The sequence below is a fragment of the Pithys albifrons genome, chromosome 5 (genome assembly GCF_047495875.1).
Source record: "Pithys albifrons albifrons isolate INPA30051 chromosome 5, PitAlb_v1, whole genome shotgun sequence".
In the NCBI taxonomy this organism is placed as follows: Eukaryota; Metazoa; Chordata; class Aves; order Passeriformes; family Thamnophilidae; genus Pithys; species Pithys albifrons.
In genome coordinates, this window is record NC_092462.1 from 10,501,492 (window position 1) to 10,523,534 (window position 22,043).

General features: G+C 41.0%; 1 protein-coding gene across 1 annotated transcript; it reads left to right on the forward strand.

The window, feature by feature from the left end:
- The first annotated feature begins 104 nt into the window (after positions 1-104).
- Positions 105-20,999, forward strand: ABCG2 (ATP binding cassette subfamily G member 2 (JR blood group)). The gene is made up of 16 exons (XM_071555094.1): positions 105-239; positions 5,978-6,190; positions 7,537-7,596; positions 8,055-8,169; positions 9,250-9,402; positions 9,790-9,947; positions 10,322-10,473; positions 10,915-11,019; positions 12,473-12,723; positions 15,029-15,111; positions 16,120-16,209; positions 16,833-16,957; positions 18,096-18,250; positions 19,158-19,247; positions 19,925-20,019; positions 20,483-20,999. The coding sequence occupies exons 2-16, from the start codon at positions 5,985-5,987 to the stop codon at positions 20,631-20,633; spliced, it is 1,989 nt and encodes a 662-aa protein (XP_071411195.1). The 5' UTR covers positions 105-239; positions 5,978-5,984; the 3' UTR covers positions 20,634-20,999.
- Positions 21,000-22,043: the final 1,044 nt, after the last annotated feature.

A 22,043-nucleotide genomic window follows, 5' to 3' on the forward strand; every position in this document is an offset into this window, starting at 1 on the left:
CCCTCTGGCTTCCCCAGCGTGCAGACAGAGGGTGGAGACTCCCCGGGGTGACAGAGCGTGGGGAACCCGCTCCCAGCTGGCGGCCGTTTTGCAGCAGGAGGGATGACACGGGTGGGACTGCCCTGCCCTGCGAGCTGAGCGAGCCGTCGGGGCTGTGCTCCAACGGACCACGCTCTTCTCTTACACCGGTTCTACTGCCTCCTCAGCAGCCCTGCAGCACTGACCCAGACCTGCTGCTGGTAAGTGAGTCGGTAGCAGCAGTTCAGCCCTTTTATTGATACAGATTTAGCTCGGTGTAGTGGCTTCCTTGTCCACGAATTGCTTACACTGCCATCGCTATGGAATTATGTTCAGCAGCTGTTTTCCTCCAACAGCCAAGGAAAACACAGCGAAACGCCTGCCTACCTTCTCCTAGCTTTTGAAGGGATTTTATTGAGAAGGGAAGAAATCAATGAAAATATGTTTTATAAATGGAGTGGAGGGCAGGGGGAAAGCTTCAAGGCTTAAACTCAAATCAGTAAAAAGGGGAAAAGTTGGAATATTTTGCAGAAACTGCCAGACATGGAGTTCCCTCAAGCACATTTAATGTGTTGCTGATACCGTGCGTGCAAATGTGTGCACAGACAGTGCACTGCTTGCTCAGTCCCCAGTTAACACACAGGGCTCCTTTCATGGAAGGTAGGTTACAAATCCCTGGTAAGTCGGTTGGCAATTAACTTACAGATTGCCTGAATAGTATTATCCTTATTTACTCAAATGGGTTTAATTTTCTACACGTGTTCCTGAGAAAGAGGACTGTATGGTCCTGAGCTGGCCGTACTAGGCTATGCTGCCCTCTTTGCATCCCCACATCCATGCCCTGGCCAGTCTGTGTCCCTGTAACTGCATGCAACTAAAGAGGGAAAAAGGTATACTTAGAACTTGTGTGAATTTATATGTCTTAAGTCCAAAATGCACATTACTGTACTGTTCCAGCTTGCTGGTTGCAAAACTAAACTTTGTACCCATTAAAAATGAGAGAAATAACAGCACACTTAATTGGGGTTTCTGTGGCATGTTCAAGTATGGAGAAAAAATTGAAAAGACTATTTTTAAAAAAGGTTTGAGCAGCTTCCCTTAGAAAACTCTGCTGAGAGCTTCTTGTGTCTCTAAAATTCTTCTTCCTTATGTAATTTCAATGCTTATGCTCAACAGAGATACAGTACTTTGAATAACTGCCTGGATTTTTAAAAATGCCCTTCTGAATTTTGCTATTCATAATTTTAGTACCACTCTTATAATTCTGGTGTTTAGTATTGGGTTTTTTCCTATTTGAACTGCAAATCTCTCCCGTGCCAAAAGTTTTGCAAGCAGACTGGCAGGAACAAATGTTCCTTGGCTTTTTATATAGGCAATATATCTTAAGGCATACATATAGGTTTATTGAGATGGTTTGAAAGACTCCAGGTATGGTATTGTTGTGGTTCCAGTGAGTTTAAGTCAATGGAACGTTGTACCACATTTTGTTGTTTGATGCTTTTGTTTAGTGCCTCTGTGTATGTAGGAAAAATGAGACTTTGTACTTTACAAGTCTCAGAAGAATACACAGGAAAGCGACTGTACTGCAAGTTTGATATTGTGTCCATCAAAAGAGTGAGAAAAGAGATTTCATGGTAGTTTTTAAGAAAATAGTTTCATTTTGATTTTAATAAAGGGTTAGATCTCTAGATCCCATGCTTTCGTCTCCTAACGAAATTTTCTGAGACTAAATATCTCTGAAGAAAAAGGACTTTCCATTAGGCTTGAAGTGAAATTACACTGAAATAAGTGGCAATAAAAATATTTTAGAACTATTTGGCAAAACAAATTTGTAAATTTCTCAGAGTTCATAACTTTTGTATTTTGCTGATGAAAAAGTGCATTATACTCAGGGTTGATATGGTGAAGGTATGAAACAGGACATCATATTAACAAATATTTCTGAATACAGCAGGCAGTACATAGTGTCATTGAATCTCCTGCTCATTTCTAATCCAAAGTAAATATACATAAGCCATTGGCAATGAAATCTAGGAAACTTCACTTAGTTTGCGTAGAAATTAGTTTGCATAGAAATAGATTTGAGCAACATTTGTCATGATTATTTCTTTTTCCTGCATATTCTGTGACTAAAATCTTTTATGGCTGCATGTCACATTAAAAATAATACATTGTTTTTTAAACAATTTAAAATTGTGATATTGTAAAAAAATCCATTCCTAGGGAGCAATTGCAAACAGCCTACAATTATATTAGCTGTAAAGGAGCATGCCCCTGTATTCCTCTGGTGAAGTTTTACTGCTAGATCAGAAATGGAAGGGTTGCTTTTTAAAATACGGAACTGGTTGTCTCACTGCAAGTCCTCACCCCACAGAGAAAAACAAGTCTCCAAAAAATAAAAGCAAATCAAATGCCTAATTTTTAGCACACGTGTATCATTTCTACTGTTAGCACTTCATCTTCTCCCAACATACTGTTAGCTGAGATCCAGATCGCCTCTCTCAGAGGCTTCCACAAATCTCCCAGGCAAAAGGCACAGCTGATCTGATCTCGTGTTGGTGACAGTCCCACTCGGAGGGAGAAGCTGGGTTAGAGGAGTTCCCCAGGCCCCTTCCCACCAGCATGTCTAGAGCTCTCTCATCTTGCCATCCCCAGGAGCTGCTGTGATGGAGACCTTGCAATGGTTGTGCACCTTTGAGAAGAGAGTGGCTGACACAGATGTCACACAGCATTCTTTAAGGGAAGGAGTGTTTTGCCCTTTCTTTCTGCAGTAAATTCTAGCAGCCCTGCAAATGTAAAAGGCTATTTTCAGTATTAACCTCACATCTGAAATAGATCTTTTGTACTTTGATAAATCTACCTCCCACATGTTCCACCTCCAGCACCCCATCCTGTCCCTGCAAGTAGCACAAGTGTACTGCAGACACGAAGGGCTGTGCCAATTTACACTAGAGGTCCAGTGAGACCTGAATCCAGCCGCTTCTCAGAGCTGCTGGTAGCCAATGCCTTCCTAAGGGGCAATATGGGCAGTCAGCAGACTCAGACCTTCCTCAACTGGAAATTTCCTGCCAACAGCTTTACTAAATAGCCAGTGAGGGACTGTCTGCTATGAACAGGTGTAATTCTTCTCATAACTGATTTATATATCTAGCTTCTGCACACATATTTGCAAGGATGTGTACAGTCTCATAGTAACTTGATTGGTAAATTTGACTTTGACATACTCACTGTTCTTAAGAAAGCAACATGATCGGGTATTTATGAAAAGAGTTTCTGATTCTGGGCTTACTGTCTGCCTGTCTCGTTGAGTCTGGAAGATTGAATCTGTTTAATTCTTAAAAGTTTGTTAAATAAAGAGGATTTCTGAAATTTCAGTGTGGGTGCTGAGCTAGGTTTTTATGCTGTTCTTCAGAAAAAAGCCTCACAAAATCAAATTAAACAAAGAGGAATTTAGCTATTCTGTTGATAATGCTTGAGGTGCAAGTCCACTTCACTCTTCCCCATTTGTTCATAACATTACATCAGTAAAGCTGAGAAAAATATGTGATCAAGCTGATCACATACTGATCTAGATACCTTATAGATACATTGATATATCAAGGTCAGAGTCACACTGTTTCCTGACGAATTCTGCACTCACATTATGCTGCCTGGTTATCCAGCAGTTCAAGGGATTTTGTGTATCTACCTGTGTTGTTGACTCTGTGGTTGGTAGCTTGCGCAGCAAACATCTACTCAACCCATGGTGAGCCTTTAAGTGAAAAGTTCCCACTGCAGTTCTGCATGCACATCTCTAACTTACCTTGAGAGCATGTAAGATGCCTTAGAAAGCATCATTTCAAATGGCAATGATTGATGTCCAGCCATATTAGACCAGAAACTTCTCTATAAATAGCCTTATAAAATTAGGTGCCCTTCTGCAGGTAGGTCAGTCTTCTCTGGCACAAGTAAAGCATAGGCAGTGTGTCATTAAAAGACCTCTAGAATTTAAGTGTTGCACATTTAATTCATGTTCAACTTAATCATCCATTTAATTCATGTTCAACTTACTCAACTTATTCATCCGTTTTAGCTTAAATTAAAGCTTGTGCTGTTATAATAATATTTGGAAGACAGTTTCTTTGCATTGAGCCAAGATGACTGATTACTAAAACATTAAGACCAGCACAGAACACTGCAATTTTTCAGAAGAGGCAAGCTTGGGCTAGATTTGGGATAGCGTAATTGCGAGACAAATGAACCAGCCTTTACGTGCAGACAGACCTGTTGCTGAACATTGGGCTCCCAGTGGCTCTGCTGTGTTGATAACCAGAGAATTCAGCTGTCTGTCAAGCAGCCTTAGGAAACTGACAAGATAAGGGCTTGGAGGTTTTATGTGACCGTATGACTCTGTTAGATTAAACGGCTTTTTTTTTTTACTTTTTTTTCAAGGCTTTTTATTAACTGCTTTCAAATTCATTCAACATTACTGAAATGGTCTCATAATTTACCTTTTTTTTTGCTTAAGCAGTGTAACAATGCTGACATATGGGACTGGTCATTCCAGAACTCCTAGCTGCTCATCTACCCTCTCAATTCCCATGAACTAATGCATTGCTAACATTTCCCATAGTGACAATTAAAGTTGCTGATGAGTCAACATGATACATGAAGAGAGGCTAGATACTACCTCTCACCTAAATGACCCTGTGCTGCTCAGGAAGCACAAAGGGGACAAAGGTCTGCATGCCTGGGGATAGCCAGGGATGCCCCACGCTTCAGGTGGATGACTCACAGGCAGGAACTTGGCTGACAAGGGAGATAATTTTATTTATTCCACAACTACCTTCTACTTTTCACATGGAAATCAAATCCAGGGAACAGAATAACTTGGCAACAGTGTCAGTTTCCATGTTCCTATAGCCTTGTCAAAATTATTTTGATTAAAAAAATAACCCAGCAGTTTTTTAGATTTTGTTGCCACTGCACTAGAGCACTACAGGTAGGAGGTGTGTCTTTACTTTCAAACCATCCCTTTAAAAGAGTACCTAATGGGCCAGCTCTACTTTCAAACCATCCCTTTAAAAGAGTACCTAATGGGCCAACTCTACTTTCAAACCATCTCTTTAAAAGAGTACCTAATGGGCCAGCTCTATGAACATTCAAAACTTACAAACAGACAAACAAAATGCCAAGTCCTTTTGAACTTAATAATTTTAAGCTGATCTTTCAGTGAGTCACCTGTTGCGCTCGCTGTTTCCAGCAAGTGTGCAGCATGAGTACAGACCTTTCTGCCAGGGGCAGCCCTCCAGAAAGAGCATAATGTTGTGCTGGTGCCACTGTGAAATGTACCTACTTCCTCATACCTGGAGAGCAGACACAGCTGGTGCCTGTGTCCAGGTGCTGCCACACGGCAGGTATTGGAGGGGAAGCTTCTGTGAGAAAGAACACAGGATTGCCCTGTGCCAGACACAGCCACCTCCAGCTGGTGCCAGCATACCCACCACTGGCAAAGCTGAGTGTGTCAGTGATGCTGGCAGAGCCTCTCTAAAAACCTAAGAAAGCATAATAGATACTGTTCAGCATCTGTGAGAGAGAAGGGAGAAAAATATGGGAGAAACAGCTGTCCAGACACTAAGGACAGTGAAGAAGGAGAAAGTGGTCCAGGTGCCCAAGCAGATATTCATCTGAGAGGGCAGCTGGGTGGGCATCTGGTGGCCAGCCAAGATCAAGCCACCAGAACAGACCATCCTAACACTGCATGAGGTGTGAAGCAATAGGGCAGACCTGGCTCCTCATCAGCTCCATATCATATCAAAGTTTGAGCCCACAGGACCCAAACTTTCTATCCAAAAGAGAGAGACCCGGGTGGGCATCTGCAAGGCTCACCATAGGTCTGGTGCCGAACACTGGATCCAAAAGACACATCTTTCTCTCCATACCTAATCAAATCTTACCCTACTTCTCTTTTCATTTCCAGAGGAAGGATGGCAGAAGACCAGCCGCACCTATGCATTCAGATGTCAGACCCGAATACAAATGGCATACCCAGCAGAAGGCCATCCTCGCTGGACTTAGCTGGCAGGGGAGGGAGTGTGCTCACTTTCTACAACATCTCCTACCGTGTGAACACAAAGACTGGGTTCCTGTGTTGTCAAAAAACAGCCACTAAAGAAGTTTTGAGAGATGTCAAGTACGTACTTAAACCTTTTTAGAGTATGTGTATGCTTTATTTCTGCTGGACTGTTGAGTCCACTCATGCCCCTGAGCCATTAAGCACAATGTGCAGAATCTGACCAAGATTTAGAAAAATTATATGTGTATGTGGTTGCTTAGTGTTTGCTATCAGCTGTGCTTAAGCTTCCTGCTAGGCTCCAGTGGTACTCAGTGTCTAGAGCTGAGCCTTTACACCAGAGAGCTCATGGTGCTGGACATCATCTCCCATGGACCTGGGGGTATAGCCCTGCTGGCTGCTATCAGCACGGGGCCACACCAGCCAGCTCTGGTGGTTCTACCCTACCTGGCAATTCTCCCACTGTGTTGTGCTGTTTAACTGAGATATCAACAGCCTGTTCTCGATGGTTGTGTTTCCTTCCCTAAGGTGGCCTTTGGAAAGGTTAATCTCGGGGCTTTTAACTTAAAAGGTGTAAGACAGTAATGTAAGTGAGAGTTAGGTTAATTCTAAAGATTTAAAGTTTTGTGGGTTTTTAGTGGTTTTTTTTGTTGGGTTGGGTTTTTTTCCCCAACACTGAGCATTACTGCAGTAAAAGAATCATGTCATTATGGCCTTTGTTCAATAATAAATGCATAAAGTTTGCCCATTCACAGTTCAGTAGTTAAACTAAGTTGCAAATACTTATACAATATGCCATTCCAAGTCACCCATGACTTTCAGCTCCCTAAGTTCAATTTCTATAATAAATATTGACCTTTTTTGTAGCTCTGTCTGTTCTGCCCTTTGCCCATGCAATTTTCACGTTTCCTAAACATGAGCTCATAAAGTCTTTCCTACTTTCCTCAAGAGCTGTATGTTATGTTAACTCAATTGACTGACATTGGTAATTTGCAACATTTTCTATCTGGCTTTTGACTTTCATGTGACTTAATGTCAGATACAGAGAAACTCTCAACTGCAGTTTTAAGTATGAACAAATCCCTTCTATGTTTTGTCTACAGGGACCATTATTCTCTCTGTTAAGAGAATAATACCTTTAGACCTGAATGTAGTTAAAGCAAATGTGTGCTTCACTTGTAGAGATCCATAGGGCAAAAATATATATACAGATTTTGCTACATTTTGCTCATGTTTCTATGTTGTCTTCATTATATGAAGATTAGTTCTTCTTGAATTAAGAAGAAAAATTAAGGTGGAGTTTGACTGATTATAAATATTGCTTGTGATCAGGCAGCTTCATTAATTCCAAAATTAATGGGATGCAGGAGGTAATTGTAGAAGTAAGTTACACAGCCTATCAGTTGAAACAGTAAAAGAGATAAACCCACTCTATCTATTTGATAAATCTGTTTTTTTTCTTACAGTGGCATCATGAGACCAGGACTGAATGCAATTTTGGGACCCACTGGCGGTGGTAAATCTTCGTAAGTGCCCTCTTTGTCCTACACAGAAATTACATCAAGAGGAAAACAAAACGGCACACATTTAGCAGTAATGGGCAATATTTTCAGTAAAAAATCATGTTTTTATTTAGGTCTGTGCAGATCTCACTGATTTCTGAGAAATACTTGAATTCTAAAAGAGGGTCAGGTTATATGGCAAAGTTTTAGTCCACACTTTGCTGATAAATGGTCTTTATGCATCATTCCAGGTTAAGCTCAAATTATTGAAAAAATAGACATGAAATTGCTCAGATCTCATTTCCTTAGGAAACCAGGACAAAAGAAACATAGTCCTTAAAAGTTGCTGGGGTTTTTGTAAGTTGCAAATGTTTGACATGGTCTGCTTTTCTGTAGCTGTTTGTTTCATGAAGTGGGTTTCTAGTTCAGAGATCTTTACCTCCTGCATGCTCATCTGACAAAGTAAACAACTTTTCCTCTAGGCTACTTGACATTTTGGCTGCAAGGAAGGATCCCCATGGGCTTTCTGGTGACATTTTGATCAATGGAGCTCCTCAGCCTGCCAATTTTAAATGTACCTCTGGGTACGTAGTACAGGTAGGTAATTTTTATCACTTTATCCATTCTATTGTAAAAAGTTGCTGCTGTGTTGCAACTACCTTACCTTGATCCAAGAATCAAGGCTGTTGCTGTAGCAACTCTCCACACGTCTACCCTTGCTGGGAAAAAATGTTGTGCTTTGTATTTAAGTCTCCTTCCTTAATGCTCTTGGGGGCATGGATGTAGGCTACCAATATGCATGGAGCATTTTCCAAGTATGACGTTTTGTGGTCAGCTGGCACCTCCACTTGCCCAGTGACAATGCCACTAAGTCCCATTCTGAGAAAACCTTTGTCCTGCCAGGGTGGGCTGGGAGGAAGGACAAAAGAAAGAAAACCACATGCCTCTTTCCATTTCTTTCCCATCTTCACTCTCCATGCTCAGCAGCTCGCAAAGCTGTCAAGGCCTGAAGAGGTGCATCTATGAAAACTATAAAAGTATTATCAGCATGTATCAGAAGGGGGGTATCTCAAAACACAGGTAACTCAGAACTCCTATATCTGACAGATGCCCTCTGCAAGAGACAAGCAGAAAACATCTAAGAAACCTACCCTTCTTCCTCCTTTGCTAACACAAGTGTGGGAAACCTTCACCCTTACTCACAGGGACCCAACCTCGCTTTTCCTTCCATATTTTCTCCCCACTCTCACCTGCAGGAAGCTGAGGCTGCCTTAGCAAACACACTGTGATAATGACCTGAGCTATAGCTGCTCCTTAGGTCCCTTCAGCCCTGTCTCTCCCTCGACACCTCCAAAAAACTGAATAAGGTGACAATACATAAGGGACAGTTTTTAATACTTTGCTATTTATGCATTTTCATATCATACATGGTGGAGGATGTTCCCGTATTACGCTGCTTTATGAATTAAGTCAAGTACAATTATTTGCATGAAATCAACACTCTGCCACGACACAGGCACTGGAAGATGCACCTTACCACATGTTCTGGCCATTGCTACTGTCATGTAGCAATGTATGCAAGAACAGCATAAAACATAGGTAGATGCTGTTCTTGGAGGAGTAAGTAGAAATTGCTAAACAATCGCCAAATATCTACTTTTTTTTTCTTTAATGAAGGATGATGTGGTGATGGGAACCCTGACTGTAAGAGAAAATCTGACATTCTCAGCAGCACTCCGCTTGCCAAAGTCAGTGAAGGAACAGGAGAAAAAAGAACGAGTGAATCAGATCATCAAGGAACTGGGTTTGAGCAAAGTGGCAGATTCCAAGGTAAGGTGCTTAAATCAGGAGGAAATATTAAGTGATTTATTTAATGAGCCAAATAGCTCTGTATGGCAGATAAAAAAGAGATTAATTTAAACAGACTGTTCCAGTGTTACAATAATTAGTAACATTTCTCTATGGCTGTCTTTACAGACCGTGCTGATGCTGCCTTATGCTATTACATTGCAGGGAAAGGGAAAGGTAGTCTGTGTTTGGAGAAAAAAAAAGAACACCTTAAGTAATACTAACATCAGGAAACAGCCTGTGTGTGAGATAACACCTACATCTGTTCCTTAGAGTAGGGCCAAAATTTCCTACAACTCTTCCCAGGATGCTGTTCACTCAAGGATTTTTCATCAGGCCAAGTGAGACAATCTTCTTGCTTCGTGGCAGGTTGGCACCCAGTTCACTCGCGGAGTGTCTGGAGGAGAGCGGAAGAGAACCAATATTGGGATGGAGCTCATCACTGATCCTGCCATCTTGTTTTTGGATGAGCCAACTACAGGTCTTGATGCCAGCACTGCTAATGCTGTTCTGTTGCTACTGAAAAGGTGATGGCTTTGGAAGCAGCTTCTTGTTTTCAACACTCCACTCTGCTATACTTAGTTGTATTTCACTTAAATTACAGTTAGAATGAGCAAATAAGGAAATCAGACCTGTAATTGTTTACCAGTGTATCAAGTCTGCAAAAGGAGTAGGAAAAGGGCTGTATGACTTCTCTCTCCAAAGTGAGAATTCTTTTCTCATATAGACACTACAAATATGATTTGAATATTTTCTTTTTCGTTTTTTGTCCTTCCTCCTCCCCTCTCTGGCATGTCAAGTCAATCAAACCTCACCAGCATTTAACTGAACTTGGAATTTTTCTTATCTAAAGGCTGAATTGACTTGCAAAGCTGACATCTCTGTTGTTCTTCACATTCAGGATGGCAAAACAAGGAAAAACAATAATCTTTTCCATCCATCAGCCTCGATACTCCATATTTCGACTGTTTGACAACCTGACACTGCTGGCTGCGGGTAGAGTGTTGTACCATGGGCCAGCCCAGCATGCCATTCGGTACTTCGAGTCCATTGGTGAGCACAGCTTTTGCAACAACACCTTTAGTTTTTACTAACTTGAATAAAATGGCAACAGCTCTGGGTCAGAATTGGACACAACATGTATTAGCAAGCCCAGGATTTTAACGGGCTAAGCTTTTCTCTGGGAGTTTCACCTCTTAACCCACATGTGAGCCTGGATGATAGGGGTGGCCTCTAATGAACTGTTCTTGGGTGCATCTTAACTAGACAAATCCCAGGCTTGGGTTGGGAAGGGCACACTCTCAGCTGTCACCTTGCTCTCAATGACAGAGCTGCCCAGCAGTGCTGTTCATCCCTTGGAAAAGTGCAGACCTTTTGAAGCCTGCCCTGCCTATGGTGCAGGCTGTTCAGTGGGCACAGTGTGTGATTGCGTTCTTGGCAGCCTCTGTCCAGTCACAAAATGATCACTCAGGGCTTGTGCTACTGCCACCACAGGCTACCAGTGTGAGCCATACAACAACCCTGCTGACTTTTTCCTGGACATCATTAATGGAGACTCCACTGCAGTGGCAATGAGCAAGACTGATGAAGCTAACACAGGTATGAAATGCAGAGCCCAGTAATCACAAAATGTATTTTGCCGGGAGGTGTCCAACACAACACTCACAGGTGTCAACCAAGAAACAACTTTGTTGTACAGTGTATGGCTGTTTGTATGTGTGAGTGTTATGTAGTGCTGATCCATGTTGCTTTAAAGAAAAAAAAAAAAACCACACACACACTTCCTAAATCCTTTTTGTTCATATGTGAAAAATAATTAACCTTTAATAAGTACCAAATTCACATGCAGCTCTACTATATAAAATATTCCTCCTGTGCAAGAATAGTTTGCCTCTCATAAATAGGTATTTAGTAATTTGTCATTGCTATCCATAAACTGACCTGTATACATCTGTGCCACACTCAAATAACGTGATGTTAAAGCTGCAAGAACATTTTCCTGTCTTGAAATTATAATGTCTGAGAATATAAGAAACTGTTTTGCTAACTCTCAACACCTTCTTTGAAGATGAAAGACCTTCTTTCATCTTCGAGGCAAACCAGCTGAAGTCCTGCAGAAGCAGAGATGATAAACCAGGACAGTTGTTCCTGTTAGTGACATAATTTGATGCAGTTATAACTTGTATTTTTTGCCTAACAGAATGTTTTACCTGTTAGGAAATTAGTGTTTTCCTTCCTCTGAGTGGGGTGGGAAGAGGTGGAAGAGATAGGGGGCCAGTGTTAACCTGATGGATCCCTGAAGTTGTGGTAAGGCAGAAATTATCCCCAAATTAACAAACCAAATCTCACCTATGTTTAGTACCACACTTTTACTTCCTTTTCTGCTGCCACCTATTAATAGCACACTCTCTTTTCCCATGAATGAAAAGGGAAATGAAATAATGAATACACCATGCATCCAATCGCGTTTTCACTGTTTCTTTACCGAAGGAGCAACTGTCATTTTACAAAAATGCCGTGTTCAGAGCCTGATAAATACTGTAGCTGGTAACACATATTGTGTTTGTCATTGGATTATAATTGAGGAAAAAAGGAGTTCCTGCGGAAATTTATTTATGACTGAAGCAGACACGTGGAGGATTACCCGGCTTTAAAAGTCTGAGAAATCTAAGATTATCTCATCTGGGAAACAGATCACTTACAGAAACCTTGGGGGGAGAAATGTGTGTAAAAATCACTTTTTGATTAGAAACTATATTTCTATTATTTTGAAACTTTATGGGCAGATAAAGGTTTATCCAGTCAAGCTGTTGTGAAGCTGCTGCCTGTGGGACAGGCTGCACAGACAAACACAGAGGTTTGGTCTTATACTAACTCTTTTGAACTGCATGCTGTGAGACTGAGGGCAATGAATCATTGAAACTACATGTGCATATTAATTCTTCTGGCTCGTCAGTAACTATCCCATCCTAACATAACTCTCCTGACTTGACTCCTAAACAACCTTCCCATCCCTTGCAGGCACGATCATGTTTCTTTTTAATCTTTTCAGCAGAGAACACTGAAGAACGCACTGAGTATGATACAACCTTGGCTGAGCACTTAGCAGAAAAATACTCTGACTCTACCTACTACCAAGAAACAAAAGCACAATTAGAGAATATTTCTTTGGGAAATAAAAAGAAAACAAAATCAGTTTTCCGACAAATCACATATGCCAATTCCTTCCTTCACCAGCTGAAATGGGTGTCCAGGCGTGCATTTAAAAATCTGATAGGAAACCCACAAGCTTCCATAGCTCAGGTAATGCTATTTTTATGTATTGTTTTGTGGTATATGTTGAATTTATTTGACTCCTGTACTACTAGATACGTCACTGGGATATCAAGCTGCCTCTTGATAATTTGACTGTAGTAACCATCTGAAGAAAGAGTGTTCAAGGTCTGGGAATCTGATTCATTAAAAGGTGTCCTGAATGCTCCTGAATGAGTAGGATGCAGGACTGTTCAGTAATTAATTTTAGACTACTGAAAGACTTTGGGAGGCAAGATCTTTTCCAGCATGGTATTCTGCTGCTCCTGGCCAGGAGCACATTATGTCCCAAGTAGTTTCACGTATTTACTCAAGAATATTCTTTAGACTTCATTCTAATTGTCCAGACTTGGCGTTATGGGGTTTGGCCTCCAATCTTCTCACCTGCCAGGAAAAGTTAACTGACTACAGTTGTATACTTAATTAACCTTCAGCACAAAATGAAGTGTTGGCAGTTGGCTCAAGTTCAAAAATATTTTCACAGTCTCGTAATGTGCATGCTGTTTGGTCATTTGACTGTCTGTATTGGCCATGATGTCTTCTGGATAAGATGTGATGAAGACCACATTGGGGTCTAACACCCACCATGAAAGATAAGCATATTCTACATGACTAGCCCAGTTAGAGCTGCTTTTTCAGGAGAATCAACACCAAAAGTGTTTGACTTTTTCAAAGCCTTCAAAAATAAGAATGTCTGACTGGCCTTTGCAGAGTGACTAATCCTCAGGAATCCCCTAATTCATGGGCTAAATCTGCAGTCACAGTACCACCAAAACTCCCAATTCTCAGCAATTCTAAAGGAGGCAGTAGAAAAATTGGTCTGGATCCAGAGATATAATTATCTGCATCATGGTTTTTATGAAGAGTGAAAAAATGACCAATGGGGAGGAGAAATGAGTCCAGAATTCCTAAGGTTAAAAGGCTTTGAATATGTGTGTGTGTCTGTATGTTGATACTATAGAGATCCTTAATAATTGCTTTGTAAAAGCTTGACCTTGTGACAAGAATTAGGCTCTCAAGGTTCTCCTAATACCCCAAGGTTAATAGTTCTGACTTGTTTCTCACAATCTTTTCTATCTCCCCACCCTCATTAGGGATGGATTTGATCAGCATTCTTTTAGTGGTACATGGCCCATTAAGCCTTTTTTTCATTAATCTGCTCCAAATTGGTCTTGAAATGATCCCTGCTTTCCACTGCAATTGGCTTAGAAGTTGAATTATCCCTGACATTTGCTGCTTTGTTGGGATCTTAGCAATAGGTGGATCAAGGGGTTTATGGTGTTAGGACTCATGCATTGCTCAGGCTTAAAGATGACAGAACTGCCTGATACCATCAGTTTTCCAGAGATTTTTGTCATTTGCATTTAGCATTTGAAAAGTGTGATCCACACTTTTCACAAGTCTTCATCCTTGAGGCAAGTGTCATCTTGTGTTATAGACTGCAAACACAAGATGTGGTAGAGCCTAGCAATTACACACTGTGGAACATGAAAATAAATGGTCATTCTCAGCCTGGCAGTCAGGAAAGACTGATTGCCCAGCTCAAAGTAGCCTTGAGATGGCTGCAGAGAAATCCCCCCACTGCAAAGTTGTGGTCAGCCCTAGAGCTGAAGTGACCCTTGTCACTTGATAGCAGATGTGGAGTCACTGTCCAAAGGAGGATGAATGGTGTCAAGTGTCAGTAGGAAGAGGAGAAATATTGCAGTTATGTTAATTAACTTAATTATGACACCTAAGAATGACTGGAACTGTGGTGGGGAAAGGAGTTTGGGTGAGGTGCATGTGATGCTGCGGATCCCTCTTTCTAACCTGGCTCACTAAGCCTCTACTCTCCTCCTCCCATTGCTAGTATTAGTATCCTCCTGGCACTCCTGGAGCAGATCCACAAGGTCATAGGTCTGGCCCCACAGGAGGTCATGGAAAAGCCATGATATCACTGCAGGATTGTGCCTCCTGCCAGTGCCACCATAGAGGAGTGAGCAGCAGCTGAAGCTTCTGTACTGTCCCTGTCCCACTGCCCTGACCAGATGAGACAGCAGCAGTGGGCCACTGTCACGGGCAGGTGGCCCTGGCGAGCTGCGGTGTCTCAGACACCGCTTGGACTTGAGACTGACAGTACTGTGGAGCTCCAGGTTGCTAACACCCCATCAACCCCCTTCCCAGCTTGAGCAGCTTTTCTCTTTTCTGAAAATACTTCTTGACAATCTATACTCACCTGCTACATATTTAAAAAAAAAACTACTGAAGTTTTGAAGCAATAAGAATACTTTTCCTCTTCTTTTTTTTTCCCATTTAGGTGTGTGTTACAGCTTTTCTGGGACTGGTTGTAGGTGCAATTTTCTTTGGACTTAAAGAGGACTCCACTGGACTACAGAACAGGTTAGTCAGTTTAGGTAAGGGATACTCATAAATTTGATTTAAAGCTCTACCCTTTTAAAGCAAATGCTTCCCTTCACATCAGTAAGTAAGGCCAAGCCTTTGTTAGTGACTTGGAAGTGAGGATGTTCTCTGGTCCTTAGCAAGGTCCCAGCAGAACTGAGAGGGTGATGCAGTTCTGCCCTGCCATGCTGGAAGCTGGACAAGCAGTTCAAACAAAGTAAGTAATGCTGCTTCTGTGGGATGACACTTTTCAGTTCCAGTCAGTCTTCTAAAAATGCTGAAGAGCAAACATCACATTATAAAGGCTCAATTCAGCATGGCAGCACTTCAACTTATTTTCTACAAAGATTTTCCCAAGGAATAAAGACTAAAATGTACAGACTTGGCCACATAAACTTAGGGAACTAAAGCTTTAAAGCTTTAATCTTGCATCTGTTTCATGCTTGAATGTATACATGCTTGAATTTACCAGCAGTAAGTCAGAAGGTGCACCTGAAGCTAGATTTTCAAAGTATTCTGGTGTGTGTATCATTTTTTCAGCTGTATGTATGTGACCTGACACATGAGTTTGCAATTTTGAAACCTCTGAGTTTTTAGTGTTGAAACACTTCATAGCATTTTCTTCAAAATGGCCCAGTTTTAAATTCAGTATGAAGTGCCTTATATTTCAGTGGAAAAGGTGAAAACTACTTCTCACATTGCTTATTTAGTTCCTCACAGTTTGCATTGGACAAATGTCTCACAAACTGAGAATTTTTAATATGTCAGGAAATTACATAAAAAAACCTGCATCAGAGAATGGACTATTCTTGCATGCCAAGAACAAGTACTGACTGTATCGTGTCTACTTCTGGCTTGACTCAGTCTTGTAGACAAGCCTTTTCCTGTGGAATTTGGGATGGGAGGTCACATACTGAGAAACTTCAGGCACTACAGTTGGATTTACAAACACAGAAGTGGAAACACTATATTTACATTAAATTTTTAACACTGTTTTGCTTTCTGTAGAGTGGGTGCAATGTTCTTTCTGACCACAAACCAGTGTTTCAGCAGCATCTCAGCTATTGAACTCTTTGTTGTGGAAAAAAAGATATTTATGTAAGTAAAACATACAAAAACGTTATCAGACACTACTGTTGGAAAGTGAGTTTGTCTGCCCTACTGTAGCTAATTGTTGTTTAAGTACACCTAATGCTGAGTTTTCAAATTATTTCACTGATAGTGCTCATTGCAAATGTGCTCTTCTAGCCTACGAGCTGTCTGCAAACGCCCCTAAATACGTGCTGTGATTGCAAATAGCTCAGAGATTAAAATTATTGACAGAGTAGGAAAAAACCTCATCCTGAATATTCAATTTTGGTATGGATTAGTAAATTTGTGACTTGCTAGTAAAGGCAGTAAATACTATCTAACTGGATTCTTTAAGATACGCATATTACATGGTATAAAAATGAAAATTGTTTAAACTTTATCCTCTCTGTTTTGATAACATGACATGTACATTTACTAAAAATCATGTGCACAAGTATCCAACTTCATCTGCATATTAAAATATCACCAGTATTATAGTGTGTGGCTCACTGGACATTTGCATTATAGCCTAACTATGAAAGATTATTTTTCCAGTTTGAGCTAGAATTTATTTGTCTCCAGGTGAAAATAATCATACTGGTTTTTAGAGATTATATTTGTGATATGCTGTACATACCTCTTTGTTCCAGACATGAATATATCAGTGGATACTACAGAACATCTGCATATTTCATTGCAAAGCTAATAGCTGATTTAATACCCATAAGGACTATGCCAAGCATCATCTTCACCTGTATAGTTTACTTCATGTTAGGCAAGTATGGTCTTCTACAGTTGCATTATAACCCCCAACCTCCTCAATAAATCCACATGGAACAAGTATTTTATATATATTTATGTATACACAGATATTTGTATAGGCTGAAGCACTACATTGGCATGGCAGTGGTTACTCCCAGTTGCTTTTAGCACACCATGTTGTTTTGTACATAAAAGAAACACTTTCAAAGATTTAAGCATTCATCACAGAATTTGTGACACCTCATCTCTACTGTCCCTAGAAGAAAGCATGACATGACTATTATTGCATAGGTTTGTTTTATTCCTTTTCATCTATGGCTGTCTTAAACTTCCCATGACTTTTACAGGATACTTTTCCAATCCCTGCGAGAACGCCTAAAAGAAAAAGTTTTGGTTTAATATTGTGGGAATTAATATCAGCTTATTTTTTGTGAGATGCCCTCCAGTTAGTGAGCAGACTTTGAAAGTTGCTGGCACCAACTTTTACAACCCTAGAACACCATGAAACATCATCCTCAAAACATGTCCACAGCAGATAATTTTCCTGGAGTAAGGTTTCAGATGATGACATCCTTCTGGGTTGTCCCAAAAGCCTGAAAGTACAAGACTTAAAAATAATCATAGTTCACTTTGGTCTGATGTTTTTGCCTAAGGAATAGGAAACAAGGCCACATCAGCACGAAGCTGTCAGACTGTGAAACTGGAGTGAGACAGCCCTTACTACCAAATCCATAACCACCAAAAGTCTGGTAGATCCTTTAGGAGAGCTCTGCTGGAAAGCCGTGAAATGCTGTACAACTGCTGTGCATGGAAATGCACTAGAAATTTTTCCTTGGATAGACAACTTGAAGCCACAGTGAAGCCATCATTTTGGATGTGTGGGGTACAGTACTTTAACCTCTACCCATTCTGCCGTCTCCAGTGTTACTGCAGTTTAGGGCATACTATTTATTCTTCCTGTCTTCCATTGTCAAGGCATACACGCAGGGCTGCCACAAGCACCAGAGCAGTTTTGGGTCTTGGTGATGTAGCCCATGCTGTCAAACTGTATTCCATGAGCAGGACACACTACAGAAGTCAGGACAGTGTTCAGCTTATGGTAGAGCTTTTGGCAGGATCATACTGAAACCCTTCTTATTCTGATCTTTAAGGTTTGAAACCAACAGTAGAAGCCTTCTTTACAATGATGTTTACCCTTATGATGGTGTCCTACACAGCCACTTCTATGGCACTCGCCATTGCAGCAGGACAGAGCGTGGTTGCTGTAGCAAACCTACTCATGACTATCACATTCGTTTTTATGATTGTGAGTAGCATTATTCAGTTTTCTAGACTGAATCCTGAAATCCTAAAAATGCTGAAATACAGAAATCCTACTAATCACAGAGTTCAGCTGAATTCTGCAAACAGACTGTTGGGGGCGAGCATGTCAAATATCCTGGTTTGTCTGATTTGAGTATTCTAATGCTGTGTGGTTGAATATTCTGATTTGTCCTTTGAATGAACAAGAACCTGGGGTGGGCTTGGGCATTTCGTGTGATGGGGAGGGAGAATGGCTCCTCTGCCCTCTTCTATGTGGCTCTGGCAACCAGCAAACTGCCTTGAAAGCAGAAAAGCCTCCTAGAGCTACACTTTGTTCTTTTGCCCTTAGCTTTGCAAAAGACAAGTACGTCTGGCTAAGCATATGATCTGCAGCCTCCTGCTCTCTGACACTACTACCCCAGCTGTTCTCCTCAGCTGTAGAGCCCACATTTGGGCATGGTAGAGCCAGACAACACACAAACAGCTCCAGTTAGGAGACAGGCACCATAAACAATGAGGCAGTGCTGAACTCTCGACCAAAATCCACATTGCCTTAGACTCAGGGCACAAAAGCAGAACCCTTTGCACACCCAAGGAGCAGCAGACAGCTCATGCAAACCCATGTGGGACCCCCTGCCAGGAAGAACAGGGGTTGAATGCATAAAGCATTCTCTGTTACTTATTTCAGAAGGACCCGGGCTTATGGCCCAAAGCTGGGTAAAAGAAATTTTTCCTTCCCTCTCCCTTGTTCTTCCACTGGCAGATTTTCTTCCTCTAGAAATGCTTTCCCACTCATTTTAATCTAAAGAAGCAGTGTCAGGAGCTAGAGAAGAATGAATTACAATAGTATGTAATTTGTACTTTGCTTTTTGTTGTTGTTGTTGTGGCTTCTCTGTAATTCTTTTCTCTAGCTTTTCTCTGGGTTGCTGGTCAATCTCACAAGTGTCCTGTCCTGGCTCTCCTGGCTCAAATACTTAAGCATCCCTCGATATGGAATGACAGTAAGTGATGTATTTTCTTGTGTACAGACTTGTAAAAGATTTGATAGAGTGGAATATCTTTACTCATGATAAAGGAAACTTCAAACTTTATGGGCTAATGAGTAAAAGGAGGGCTAATTAAGTAGAGCAACCTCAGAATGTAGTGCAGTGTCTTGAAACAAGAAAGGCTTCTCATCAACTAGCACCCACTGCTGTCTAGAAGAGCTCGTTTCTGTAACCTGGAAACACCTCAAAGGAGAGAACAACTGAACAACTACATTCAGTGCAATGCAGCTGGACAAAAACAAGACAAAGCAAAGAACAATATTTTCACTTAAAAAGATAGAAATTCTTCTCTTTTCCATCACTCAAACAAAAACTTGCCAAGCTAAAGCTTCTTTTCAAATTGTTGAGAATTTAGCCTGGGGTGATGTTTTGCAGAGAAATTCGGGCTTTACTATGCCTGTGCAGAAATAGTCTAACCTGGGGGAGGTGGTTAAGCCTGCTAAATAGGCTGCATACATTCCTTTCTTAAAAAGAAGCGTGCTGCTCAGCTTAAAAAATGGGAATTTGGCCAACATAATAGTGATACCATCAAATTTTTAGAATAAATTTTAATTGTATTATATGTCATCTTGTTAATGCATCATTCCTTTGCATACTGATTTGTGTTGACATTGTTTCCTTTATTTTAAAAGGCTTTGCAAATCAATGAATTGAAGGGTATGAACTTTTGTGGCACCATTAACAATACAGTTGTAAGCCGCTTCATCTCTGAGCAGATGGACCAGATGTAAGTATTGTGGAACATTGAAATGAATCCCACCATCAGTAACTTCCAAAGTCCTAGAAATTAGTCTGAGTATCAGAGATGTGCACTGATGACCAGCAGAATCTCTGTTTTTATATAGAAAATGAAGTTTTGACCGAGTTTTTGTATTCTGCTGCATAGAACGTTCTGCCTGTTGTCATATTTAATATTTATAACACTAGTAATATCTGGCATTATGTTTCTCTGTCTCCTTCAATCTGCATTTACTGAAAGACATGCACGCATACTGCAATTTTACAGCCTCACAAAATCCATTTCCTCTTCCTACAAGGAAAACAAACTTACAAATACAAAATAAACCAGTCATATATAGCTGATGTTTGCCCGACCTGCTATACACATGAAATCACTCTACAACTTCTAGGGATCTTCCTAGGTATCTCAAACTGACAAAGTTTATAAATATGTGTGTATTTATCTGTAGGGAATGTACTGGAGATGGCTATCTGAAAAGTCAAGGCATTGATGCAAGTACCTGGGGCCTGTGGCAGAACCATGTGGCTCTTGCCTGCATGTCACTAATATTCCTCACCATCGCGTACCTGAAACTGCACTTCATGAAGAAGTTCTCATAAAACCAGAAGGAAAGATGCAATTTCCACTGTTCTGCAGTTTGATGAACTGACCGTGCAAATGACTGGATTATTTTTTTGAGGCCTTCCTTTGTATTTTTATGATTACACAAGTCATCAGTGTGAATGCCATCCTTGTATATTATATTAAATACTTACTATTAATGTACTTTGCTGAAAGATGCCACAAAAAGGGTACATCTATTAATTTCTTCAACAGACTATTCAGTCTTTCTGCTGTTTCTAGCTATGTATTTGTTAAACACTAAAACTAATAGTTAGTGGCTTACCCTGAAAAAAATAATGGTTCCATACTTTAATTAGCACCTACATTCACAGGCAAATAATTCAGTCCAAAGTGATGCTTATCAGGACACCAGCTCAGTCTCAACTGCTTATGTGGTCACAGTCTGTGTAAGACGGCGACAAAATCCTCTCCCTCCCAGTGCATGTCTCAGACCCTTTTCTATTTGGGAATCATTACTTCTCTAGAGTTTACTTGATTGATGCCATCAAGTCTTTCCTCCCACACTCGAGTGGTACAAGCATTTTTTTTTAAATAAAGGTGACTTACTCTGTACTTACTCTGCCAGGTTGCATAATCCTTGTACTGAAATTTGCATTTCCTCTGCATAACTGCAACTCATCTGTCAACTCATCTGCAACTGTCCTGTTATTGCTGCTATCATGAGTTCTTAGTCTTTTTTATAGGGACCAATTTCAAGTGCATGATTAAACAGGATGGTACCACATTTGTACGGCTGCATAGATTGCAGCAATCCTTCCTTGGCAGGCCAGCTTTTCCCTGGCCATGTGCAGCAATGATAGCTCATCTCCTTTATCTGCAAGATTTTTATCTTCAGTTATGCACAGTAAATGCATTAAAATCCATAGAAGATAACTTTACAACTCTTTCTTGGGCTGTTACTGTTAATCTTTGCCCTAGTTCATGTAGGTCATACAAGACAAACTTACTTAGAGAACCTTATTTCTCTAAGAGATTTAAGGATCCTAGAACCATAGAATAAGTTGGAAGAGACACAACAAAGATCATTGACTCCACCTTCTGGCCCTGCACAAGACCACCCCAAATGTCCAGACCATGTGCCAAAAACAGTGTCATCCACATCCTTCTTGAACTGTGGCAGGCTTGGTGCTGTGACCACTCCCTGGGGAGCCTGTTTCAGTGCCCAGTCAGTCTTGGGGTGAAGAAACTTTTTGTAATATCCAACCTAAACCTCCCCTGACACAGCTTCGTGCCATTTCCTCTAGTCCTGTCACTGATCAGCAGAGAGAAGAGAGCAGTGCCTGCCCCTCCTCTGCCCCTCATCATGCGCCATCTGTAGACCCTGATGAGGTCTCCTCTGTGTCATGTTCTCCAGGCTGAATAGAACTAGTGACCTCAGCCACTCT